The sequence below is a fragment of the Triticum aestivum genome, chromosome 4B, assembly GCF_018294505.1.
Source record: "Triticum aestivum cultivar Chinese Spring chromosome 4B, IWGSC CS RefSeq v2.1, whole genome shotgun sequence".
NCBI classification, from domain to species: domain Eukaryota; kingdom Viridiplantae; phylum Streptophyta; class Magnoliopsida; order Poales; family Poaceae; genus Triticum; species Triticum aestivum.
The window spans coordinates 89,728,692-89,741,043 of NC_057804.1; the positions used below are offsets into that span (position 1 = coordinate 89,728,692).

Here is a 12,352-nt window from a genome sequence, read left to right on the forward strand (position 1 = left end):
GGGTCATGAGCGTGGATCCCCGTGGCTTGCCACGTGATTTCTCGACTTTTAGCATCAAGGGGTTGATTCTCTCCCCCTAAAGTCGGGAAAAGATCCTCGTCAAAAATGCAATCAGCAAAACGAGCCGTGTGACAGTCACCTGTCATGGGGTCCAGATACCTGATTATGGACACAGTCTCATAACCAACGTATATCCCCGACTTACGGAGCGGGCCCATCGCCGATCGCTGAGGGGGTGGTATTGGTACATATACCTGGCAACCGAACCTACGAAGGTGGGAAATTTTCGGTGCCGACCCTTGCGCAAGTTGAACAGGAGAGTGGATGTTGTAGGCCGACGGTCGAAAGTTGATGAGATTAGCCGCGTGTAACACCGCGTGGCCCCAACATGTAGTTGGTAAATTACAACCCTGAAGGAGCGGTCGGGCAATGAATTTAATTCTTTTAATCAATGCCTCGGCAAGTCCATTTTGTGTATGAACATGTGGTACCGAGTGCTCAACTTTGATTCCCATTGCCATGCAATAATCATCGAACGCCTTTGAAGTAAATTCTCCGGCGTTGTCCATTCGAATAGACTTTATACGATAATCCGGGAAATTATTCCTCATTTGTATGATCTGTGAGATCAATTTTGCAAAGGCATGGTTCCGTGTTGACAGCAGGCAAACATTGGACCATTTAGAGGAAGCATCAATGAGCACCATGAAGTACCGAAACGGCCCCGTGAGGGGCTGAATTGGACCGCATATGTCCCCTTGGATACGTTCCAAGAACGCGGGGATTTCATCCCTCACCTTGAGGGGCGATGGCCTAATGACTAACTTCCCCTTAGCGCATGCGGAGCACACGAAATCATCGGGATTCGGGAAGTTCTTCACGTTAACATTATGGCCATGCGAGTTGTTAATTATATTTCTCATCATCCTAAGTCCGGGGTGGCCTAACCTATCGTGCCAGAGGCAGAAGAGTTCAGAGCTTCTAAAAACGGTCTTGAGGGTAGTGTACACGGGCGGTGCTACTATCTTAGTGTAGTATAGCCCTGTGTCAAACGAAGGAAGCCTTTCGATAACATGTTTACCACCTGCATCCCGCTTTGTGATGAGTAGGCACTCCTTGCCGTTTTCATCATCGGTCTCAGCATGGAAACCATTAGCGCGGATGTCTCTAAAGCTCAAAAGAGTACGAGTCGACTCCGGGTACAACAACGCATCATTAATGATCAAAGTTGTTCCCATAGGGAGTATAATAGTGACTCGTCCGGAGCCAACTATGTGAGAACCGCAGCCGGCGATTGTCATAATACTTCCCGGAGATTTTTTAATGGACTCAAAGTACTTAGTTTCTCGTAAAATGGTATGAGTGGTGGCGCTATCGGCAAGGCACGTTTCCTCCATTCGGGCGCCTCACGTGTTCTAAAATATGGCATCTAATTAATGTAATGAGGAAGAAAATATATTAAAAATAAATGCACACATCTCAGAACATAACATACTATCATGTATAAATAATGGAATAAATGAATACATGTCATCCAATTGCCAAAGTAAAGAATAAGTTTATGCTCTCATAGAGCTTACAACCAAATCGAATTTATTGTATCAAATCATGGAATCATGATAACCAAAGAGGTATGCTAAGTGGACTCGGCGAAGAAGCCATTCACTTCAGCCGCAATCTCCATACTAGTGAGCTGATCCTCCTTAGAAATCATCTTGGAGGCAGCATCAATGTCTAGTGGCGGCGCCGCCGAGGCGACCATGTGGTCAACCTACATGGCGACGTGGGTGTCGGTAGAGACCGCCAACGCTGCCGCGATGGGCACCACGGGGGTCGCCTCTATGGGAGCAGCAGGGGGCGTAGAGATCATCACGGGTGCCGCCATGGGCGCCGGTGGTGCTCCCTCCTGAACCAAGGCGAGGTGCGTATCACGCGCCTTCCGAGCCTTATATGCTTCAACGACCTCCGGTGGTGCGTGGCACTGGCGGGAGAAATGCTCCACCGAGCCACAACGGAAACAGTCCTGAGGCCTCTGCCCTCCCTTGCCCAACTTGTTCTGCTTAGCTGGGGTGGGGGTGAGGGCCCTTCTTCTTGCCCTTCTGGCCCTCTTCTTCTGTTGAGGCTTGCGGACTTTGAGAGCGTTCACCTCCTCGTGAGAACTCCCCCCAAGTGGTTGCGCGACAAAATTCTTTTTGAGAACCTCGTCCTGCGCCTCCGCCACCTGGAGGACGTCAATCAACTCTGAATACCTCGTGTAGTCCCCTGGCCGTAGTTCCGTGAGGACTGGACCGCGTCGGGGTGGAAAGTGGATAGGGTTTTCTCAATCTTCTAGGAGTCAGTAATCTCAGTACCACACAACTGAAGAGTCGTACAAATCCGATGCAGAGCCGAATTATACTCCCCAACCGTCTTGAAGTTCGCAAACCTCAGACGGATCCACTCTGCCTCTACACGTGGCTTCACAGTGTACTTCAGCTGCTCAAACCGCTGCTTAAGAGCGGTCCAGAGGCCAGAAGCAGTGTGCTCAGCCACATACTCATCTTTCAGAGTAGGTGACAGGTGATGACGGAGAAAGTGCAGAGCCCGTGCATTCTCAGTTTCGAACTTGGGATTAGTGGCGGCCAGCTGGGCCCCCTTACCGATCGCCCTCAGGAGGGTTTTTCCCTGGAGAAAGATCTCGCAGTCCGAGGACCATGACAGGTAGTTCAGCCTTGTCTGGGCTAACTCAGGAAACTCCTTGTTGACAATTCCGGCCATCTGTGATTTATGCAAAAATCATGAGATTACAGCAGGTAATCTTTTGCACAAAGTGATGTTGATAAACTTATTCAATAAAATGACGTTCCATTATCTAAAACATGCTATTATATGACTTACTAAATGATTAAGAGTGCTAAACAATTAATCTACATCAGTAAAATCATAGAATAATATCATGTTACAAAAGATAGCATGTTAAGCGCATCTAGTATGTGAAAACTAGCCCAAAAATTGAATTCCCGAGGCATTTTTAAGCCCAAATACGCGTTTTCAACGAAAATGAACAGTTTCAGGGGGTTCTACGCGAAATATTGCTGTAGGAATAAAATTCGCGTAAAAACAAGAAACTATAGGGGCTAAAATGCAATATGTCCGCGCTGCAGCCGGTGCCACTTTTTTTGTGCCGGGGCCTCCACAGCCTGCGGCCCAGTCAAGGCCCAACAGCCAGCGCCGGGCCGGCCCATCCGACCGGCTCACCCGGCCCACACCCGGGGCAGGCTAGGGTTCCTAGCGCCCGAGTGGGCAGGGCGGCGGCGGCAGCCACGCCAGGGCAGCGGTGGCTGTGGCGCCCGACGGCGACGGCCAGAGGCACGCGCGCGGCCATGACGCGCGGGCAGCTGCCACCAGCAGGGCGCGAGGCCAGCGAGGATGCGAAGCTGGGCGTGAGGCGCAGCCACGACACGGCCAACGGCCATGGCGCGGCGCGGCCAGCACGTGGTGCGGCCACGGCTCGCGGCGGCGGCGGCTGCTAGGACGGCCAGCGGGGCGGGCGGCAGCACGCTACAGGGGCGGCGGCCAGGCCGGCCATCGGGGCTCGGGGACGAGCCGGCCAGCGGGACGGCTGCGGCGGCGATGTTAGCAGGACGCTATGTGGCGCGTGCGACCAACAGGGTCGCGGCCAGCGCGGCGTCATCTGGACGCCGGCCTTGGGATGCGATCTTCGTCGGGTTCATGCGGAAAAACGATGGCGCATGGCACATCTGGTGCTTTTGCGGCGGTATCACGATCATCTGGATCGCGATCTGTACCGACTCTCTATAGTGCAGTTAACAAGTTCCTCTTAGTCTAAGAATATCGACATTGGTCGGCGACGTGTTCGTCCGCTCGGTTCTTGGGAGGAAAATCCGCACCATAGGTAGGTCAAATCCGAAAAATAATCTAATCGCAAAAACAGAATTGGGGTAACGAGAGGAATCCATTTTTGCAAAGAGTGGGGATCGGATCTTATACCTTCGCGGGATCGACGAAAGCCTGCATGATGCAGGCTTGACGGAGAGTTGATGGAGCGAAGCGTGCTGATAACGTGTTCCGCAACTCCGCCGGCGAGTCCGGTCTGAGGTTGCGGAGCAAGAGCGAACGTCGTAGGCGAAGTAGTCGAACACGAAAGTACAAGACATAGAGAGATATGGAGGAGACCAACTATATTAATCAATGACCAGGTGTTACAATGATGGCTCCTCGTTGCTTTATATAGAGACTGGGGCGTCAAGGGATAAGTACCCATTAATGTAAAGAAGGGAAACGGGAGGGGCTAGCCGATGCAATTTGCACGCGGCCGCCGCCACCCTCCCGGATGGCCGGGTTTCCCAACAGAATGAACTGTTGTTTCATTGATTGAAGATTGGGGTATTTATACCCTCATTACAAGGCAGTTACAAAGGAGACGGTTGCCAAAACATGGCCACTGACATAGCATGGATTTACAATTAATTAATCTAAGTAATTAATTCCTAACATAACCGACGAGAGATTTAAGCGCAAAGAGATTTAACCCATCGAGCCCTCACTTTTCCCCTTCCAAGGGAAATCTTCTACTACTCCATATGATGTGGCGGCTCCTCCGGCACGACCGCCGGTTCGGCTCGTCTCCGCTGCTTCCGCGATTCACTCGGGCAAAATACACCTTGGCGGTGTGTGCCTGCATCCTCGAGATGGCGTACGCGGTGCCCTCGTGCTCCCCACCATTTTCTGTCTCTGTTCCGGCCAACGTAGCTCCAGCGTGAAGTCCCTCAGTCCACAGGACCACCACCAGTCTTCCACACCTCCGATGCCACTCTGGGGCCCTTGGACGCGGGCTGCGCGTGATTTGTCGCTTAGTCAGATCGTCGAGCATATCCGAATCAGCCTATGCATGCCTTCCTCTGCTCTGAAGTCTGAAGCTCCTTCATCCGATCCGTCTTGACTCAGTCCGACATCTCTCTGAGCGTTCCTACATCGTACACGGGCTAGGGAACGTTCCGTCGCCGGCCGCCCAGAACCGCAGATCGTTGATGAAGGCCTAATGCCTCTACGTGCCGTTGCTCTGCTCCTCGGCCGCCGTCGGCGGCAACGAGCAGCGAGGAGTCGGGCTTTATCAGCGAAGACGACTTCCTCGGGACTCCATCTTCAGGGCTGGCACATCAGTTAATCAGGTGAGCATCAACGTGCTTATACATTCACCTATAAGATGACGAACACCAGTGGCGGCCGTTCGGATCCAGTGGAAAGGTGCGGAGGCGGACAACGTCTGAACTCAATGTCTGAGACACATGTGCATCTTCCTCGAGCTGGTCGACAGCTTTGTCTCGCTCAAGCAACGAGTTTTAAGTAACAACCTTTGTCTCTCACATCTTATAGACGTATTCTGGAAAATAAAACACTGAAGTACCATCCACTATGTAATCGTAATGTTTTCAGATCCTGGGAGTATCGTTTGTCCATCTCACTATATAATTGTTAAAAAGAATTCCAGAGCTTGGAGTATTATGTCCTACTTCTATAATAGTACTTTGCTTTGCACCTACTGACCTACGCCTCCAGATATTAGTGCATGGCTAGCTGTGGCTCTATATTTGCTTACTAACGAAACCATCAACCTTTTGAGACTTGGATAGTTGTCAGTTTTAGGAGATTGATTTCCTACATCCTACATCCGTCTCTTTTTTAGATGATGCTTTCTTACTTCTTTCCCTGGATCGGTGCCTCGAGGTTAGGAGGTTTTTTTTGCCTTTTGTAATAAATCAGTGGCATGTGCAAGGCTATAATTCTTAGCATCAATAAAGATAAACTAAATGTTTTTTTTTGAAAGATCCAGCTCGGCTGGCTTGCATTGATTTAGCAGGGGGTGAAAGAATACAAGGTTTGATCAAAGCGATCAAAAAGAATAAAACGAAAAGAAAATGGGGGAAAAGGTCATGAGGGGTGGTTTCCCCTCCCCCTCCCCAACCCTGGCTCTCGGGCTGCAGGTTTTATCTCGCGGCAAAATCCCCGGACGGAGGCTTCAGCGATCCGCCATTGCTCTAGGTTTTCCCTGATCGCCCTGGTGATGTCCGACGCCTTCACTTCCTTCTCTCTGAAGACGCTGTTGTTCCTTGTGTTCCAGAGCTCCCAGGTTGCAGCCATGATCATGCTTCGAACTCCTTTTTTTCCCTCTTTTCTTGTGCGGGACATGATTTGCTTGGTCGCCGCCGGTGTGGATGTTTGCTCCCTTTGCTGGGGGGTTAGTGAGGCACATTCTTTCCATGATGCAACTGCGATCCACACTTCTCTGGAGATAGTACAATTCCTGAAAAGATGAACTGACGTTTCCAGATTTCTTCTACAGAAGTGGCAGAAGTAGGAGTTTGGCCATCCGCGGCGCTGAAGCCTATCGTTGCACCATAAACGATCTAAGTGAAGCAGCCAAGAGGAGATCTTGATCTTGGCAGGGGCCCATGCCTTCCAGATTGTGCTCTTCATGTGTGTGGAGGGGGTGCCACTGAATTGTGTTTTGTACGCCGTACTGGTGGAGTAGATGCCGTTGTCGCTCGTTGTCCATCTGATCCTGTCTTGTTGGTGCTCTGCAAGAACTTGACCTTGTTCTCGGATCAGTCTAGCAAGAGAGACTACCTCGGACACTATATTTTCCAAGCTTCCATGCCTAACATCTCTGATCCACTGATCATCTTTGAGGGCCTCCGCTACCGATCGACCTTGTCTTCCTTCTTGAGTGCCTGAACAAAACAGGGAAGGAATTGCAAAGAGGATCCCTCCCAGCCAATTGCATGTCCAAAACTTTGCAGTTTTTTCTTCCCCGATCGTAACCCTGGTTGTCATGGCAAAGAGTTTCTTTTCTTCCTAATCACAGGGGGTGGGAAAATCCCTCCATGGCCTGTCTGGTTGAGCCCAGGACAGCCACATCCATCTCAATCGCAGCGCTCTGCCGAAACGATGCAGGTCTTGTATCCTAATCCTCCATTCTCAATCGGCGTACAAACTGATTTCCAGTTTACTTTGCATTCCCCCCCCCCCCCCCCCCCCCCCGAGAGCTCTTCCTCCTGCGCCCACAAAAACTTCGCCTTGTCTTGTCTATTTCCTTTAGCAGTTTTTTGGCAGACGAAGAACAGTCATGGCGAAAGTTGGCATAGCAGATAGAACACTGCGTACCAACACTCTTCTTCCGGCCATGTTCATTAACTTTATCTTCCAGCCTGCTAGCCACGATCTAATCCTATCTAAAATGAATTGGAGATGAACTATTCTAATTCTGCCCGTGAAGATAGGGAGTCCTAAGTAAGTCATTGGGAAGCCTACTACAACTCCACCAAAGTCTTTGAGAATATTGTCGAGGTTTAGGTCATCACACCTAATTGGTGCTACTGTGGATTTCTCTTGGTTTAAACGCAGGCCAGTTGCTTCTCCGAAGAGGTGGATGAAGTTCAGAAGTTTTGATACTTCATCTTTGGTAGTGTTTGCGAAGATGACAGTGTCGTCGGCGTAAAGACTAATTCTCATACTAGTTCCTCTGCTTGGGAGGGCTGCTAGGGTGCCTTGGGCTGCAGCTGCCGCCAGCAGACGATGGAGAGGGTCGATTGCCAAGATAAACAGCATCTCAGTTATTACAATAAGCTTTGTTTCATTCAGGCTCTTGATATGATAAGAGTCAAGATATCCAAGTTATTGATGTTTATGACGCAAACTTTACAGTGGTCCGGTCTTGAACTTCTGCTGAATCCAATAAAGGGGACTTCTCTCAGATTAAATGTTTATATACTGATTCCCTTCTTGTGTTGGAAATGCTAATCAGGACGAACCAATTTAGGATGAAAAGTTTTGTTTAAAGGATGTTCATGTCTACAGTTTCTATTTCTTAGTAAGGCCCCTCTATGGTTATGCCAGTTTTACAAGGTAGCTACCTAAGTGCTAGGAGGTCTATGGCGTGCTTTCAACTATATCGTGGCAAACATATACGAGTTACTTTTTGATGTAGTATAAAACCTTGTAATATCCATGGGACGCGGCTCCTCTGGCGTGCCGTTGACACACTGGCATGTGGACCCGGGCCCGCACGTCACTGGCTCCACGGTAGGGTGTAGTACGTCAGAGGATCCACTTCTATATCCATGTAGTGTGGACAACTCTGCCTACTAATCGACAATAAAAAGATTTGTCCAGTAATAGGGGCCTTTTCATTAGCATGTTCTAGACATTTTTTTTGCTTGGAATCTTGAACTGTCAGCAAAATATTCTAGATTTGCTAGATTTTTGGTATTGAAGAGTTATAAATGAATCCAGTCACATTTCTTTACTATGCATATTCATATAAGCCTTACACATTTGGATAGCAACTGTTTTACTTGCAGCAATGCCCATGGGGAATCATGTCCCTAATTTTTCTGTCTATTTTCATGGATTAATATTTTAAAGTTTGCACACTACTATAGAATTCTATTTGGAACTAATTGGTGTTCTCTTTCTAACTATACTCTTTTTATATCCGTGCTCTTTTTGTTTGGTGTAGATTATCATCCTTCTCCTATGATGTTACACATTATATTATACGAGCATTGCTAACGCCTTTGGTTGCACCGGTTTAGTTTCCATGGTCGTCTAGCCTTACAGCCATGTAATTTAGGACTTTCATCTTCAATTGAATTGAAACCCAACTCTGACACCATAGTAGATGCAAATTGCATTGGCTTGTAGATCGATCTACCCATTCGGGCCACTAGCCGAGTTGAAGTATTTTTCATGCCTATCGTTGTACCTTCATTTATATGGCCACATGAAACTGCTTTGAAATAACTAAATTGCAGACTTCCATGATTCAATTTTTCGTGGGAAACCAAATATTTTCACCAAGTTGTACACGGATGTCCGCAGCAACGCGCGGGGAATCATCTAGTTGTAATTCTATTTATGTTATAAATTCATGGCAGGGAAGCAGCACCAAGAGTTTGGCGATCAGCCGTCCATGGATGGTAAAATCGTAAGATCTAGTACTTACTTAAAATTGACGCCATATTCATGTTTTTATTTTTATATTATATAATCTTTAGTTCTAGTATGAATTGTTGGATGAGGCTCATAGTTTTAGTATTTTGAGAATCATATCCGCTTTGTTTAAGTAAAGGATTTTGGGATACAATGGACATTAAGTCAAGTTGTTAGGCACACACGACGACCAGCCTCATCTCCTAGTGAAGAGCGCACAAGCATGTGCGCCTCTTTATTTGAAGATCTTCTCTCATATACAAAGGCAATATATGCGAATGCCTAGCTTAATACCCTATTCGGTCTGCCCACAAAATCACAATGAACCATCACGGAGGGTACTAATGACCTGGATGCCGCGCTAACGATTCTTGCCTTAGGAACGAGAAAATCCATCGCCATCGAAAGTACCTCCCGGCGTTGTCCAAGGTTCCCGGATGCCACCAAAGCTAACACTTGATGCTTTCATAAAATCATCATCATGTCTCCTTGCGACTGCTACCATCACAAAACCTTGTTGTCGTAACATTCACCTTTGCACAAGTAACATGAGTATGGATCTATGATGAGACTGTCATAAATAACTTTGCATCGGTGGTTGCTAGAAAAAAAAACCAAGAGGCCCCATCTTTTATTTTCGCCCCGGGCACCCAAAAATCTCAGGATCGGCCCTGGCCGAACGGACCAATACAGGAGTGTGTTGAATGCCAAAACACATTCGGACCGTGCGGTCCAGATGGATGTGGGTGGTTTGAGGGCCCGCTTTAGAGATGCCCTAACTTTTCCTTGCAGATAACAACAAGCTGAGCGTGGTTCAAGTGATTCCACTTCAAATTCGTTGTCGACATTTTTCATAGGGCATTTCCAGTCCGCAGATCATCAGTTACTGCTCTTCTCAGTTTACAAGACCAATTCATGCATGACAGTCTAATCATGTGTATATGCGCATTTTGTCATTTCATTTTTGCGGCCGTCCATAAGACAACAAACCAATCAGAGGATGATAACATTGTTCAGCATGTTCCAATCATATTGATTCCAATCATATAGCATGACTACATTGTTCAGCAAGTTCAGATACAAAGCAGCAGCACCAAAATAACTGAATGTAACATTTTAGTTCACACACATGGCATACAAATAAATTGTTGAATTGGGGAGCCAGAAGAACTAACAGCAACCCACCTTCAGTTCTCCAAGTTCAACATCACAGGCTCAGTTCAACTGAGCACCACTTGGATCCGTCCCGTCGAACAGCCGATGTCATCGAGAACGGCGAGCCTCTCCTCGTCGCGCCACGCGGTCTGCTGGCTCACCACCTCCCAGTCGCAGCAGGGCCCCTTGTCCTCGATGCGTCCATGCTTGAGCAGAGCGACACGCCGCAGCGCCGTGGATGCCTCCACGGCGAACCTCACAAGGTGCATCTGTCTCTCCGTCCTCTGGAAGCCAATGACAACCAGCTCCTTCAAATGGCGATGGCGCGAAGCCGAGGTCTCCCCCGGTATCTCCTCCTGACTCGGCTCGTCTTCGCCATGGGAGACATGCACATAAAGGCTCTCAAGTAGCGGCGCTGCCTCGACGAGCAGGCGTGGCCATGATGCGTCCCATGAGGAAGGCACATCGGCGACGAGCAGCCTTCTCAGGCACGACATTGTTTCAGAGAAGGGATTCGGCGGCATGATCCACATCTCTGGCCCAGTGAACCGCAAGACGAGATCCTTCACAGTGATGGCGCACCGGAAGAAGAGCACGAGCACCAGAATCAAGCAGTCTCGATGGAAACGGTTTAGGGCAGATAAACTGCCCCCTTCCGGTCGGTCAACCGAGCAGGCGAGGCTCACGCGCGCAAGGCACGGGACGGCGGCGAAGGAGCGAAGCAGCACGCAACCGTGCAGGCTGGCGAGGCTCTCGAGCTTCGGGAGAGACCGGACCTCGACCACCATGTGCCCGCCGTCGACTACAAGCTCCCGGATTTCCGATTCAGGCGCGTCCAGGACCACCCTGCCGGTTCTTATCTTGAGCTTGCATGACAGGAGGTGTAGCACCTGCAGTTGCGGGCAGTCGGCGACCACTGCCTCGTATGCGGCCGGCGGTGTGGGAGCCGGCAGGTCTCGCAGGACGAGCATGGTGAGCGCGTTGAATCCCCGGAGCGGCGGGGGTAAGCAGTTGGCAAGCTTGAGGCTTCGCAGTCGGGACTCGCTGGGCTTCTTGCTGATGAGGCCAAGAGGGAAGCTGTAGGCCGGCGGCTCCGGATACGCGATCGGCCCTGTCGGCGTGGCAACAACCTCTAGATCCCGGAGGCCCCAGGAATCGACGGCGTCCACCACCACGCGGTTGATGCAGGACGAGGTGCTGTAGGCGAAGACCTCGAGCGACAGCCTCTCCACGCGCCGGCGAGCTTGGCTGGCCAGGAGGCCCTTGACGGAGGAGGCCATGGATCGCATGGCGCGGCGCTCGTACCGGGCGGCGATAGCCTCTAGATGCCACCTGTCAGACATGATCGAGCTGATTTTCGAATTCCTAGCGTCGTCGCGGAGGCGGAAGCACCGGTGATAGCGCGGCGGCAGTTTGTCGGTCACCTTGAGGTCCAGGACGGGGACCTCGCGGGCCAGGCCGGCCCAGCGCCTGGAGAGCGCTGCCGCGCCGAGCGCGGTGCGTGTGTCGAGGCGGCGCAGGATATCAAGGAGGAGATCGTCGGGGAGGGCACCGAGGCGGTCCTCGCCCGCGGGCAGCCGCCGGCGGTGGAAGCCATCCATCCTAGCCATCTATCGTACTCGGGTCGATCGGTGGGGTGGGCTTGCGACTAAATAGAGGCGTTGATCGAGCGGGAAGTCCAGCGGCGATTTTCTTTCTGGTCTGAATCCGACCCGGATCAAGGTAGGTTTTTTACTTTGAGTCTAGGATCCTGGTAGGTTTTTTTTTTCGGATTCTATAACTCCCCACTACCGGAACAAGGCTCTAAGCCGACAGCCGACGGCCACCGTCGGCCTAATTCGATCTATGCCGACAGCTAGGTCCTGGCCGTCGGCGTACAATGGCCGTCGGGCTATCCTCGTCTACGCCGACAGCAGCCGTCGGCACATCTCAGTCGTCGGCTTATCCCAGACTACGCTTACAGCTGCCGTCGGCATATATAGGCCGTCGGCATAGATGCAGGCCCGCTGACAACAGTCATCACGGCCGGCTAACGACGTCTAATCTATGCCGACGGCCGAGACGGGTGGCCGTCGGCATAGATACGGGTGACACGTCATCGATCCAGAGCGCACCGACCAAGACCTATGCCGACGGCAGCCGTCGACATAGCTGACACATCATCGATCCGCGGCGCCGTCCATCTGCACTGGCCGCATTTGCCGTC

The 12,352-nt window shown here is 50.6% G+C and overlaps 1 protein-coding gene across 1 annotated transcript; it reads right to left on the minus strand.

Annotated features, from left to right (window-relative positions):
* Positions 1-10,158: 10,158 nt before the first annotated feature.
* On the minus strand, positions 10,159-11,756 carry LOC123089989 (uncharacterized). Its single transcript, XM_044511496.1, has one exon. It carries the CDS (start codon positions 11,754-11,756, stop codon positions 10,212-10,214), a length of 1,545 nt encoding a protein of 514 aa, XP_044367431.1. The 3' UTR covers positions 10,159-10,211.
* Positions 11,757-12,352: the final 596 nt, after the last annotated feature.

What these genes read in the sequence shown, in the direction of transcription:
- LOC123089989 (XM_044511496.1), bottom strand. Translation starts at nt 11,756, where the DNA reads ATGGCTAGGATGGATGGCTTCCACCGCCGGCGGCTGCCCGCGGGCGAG.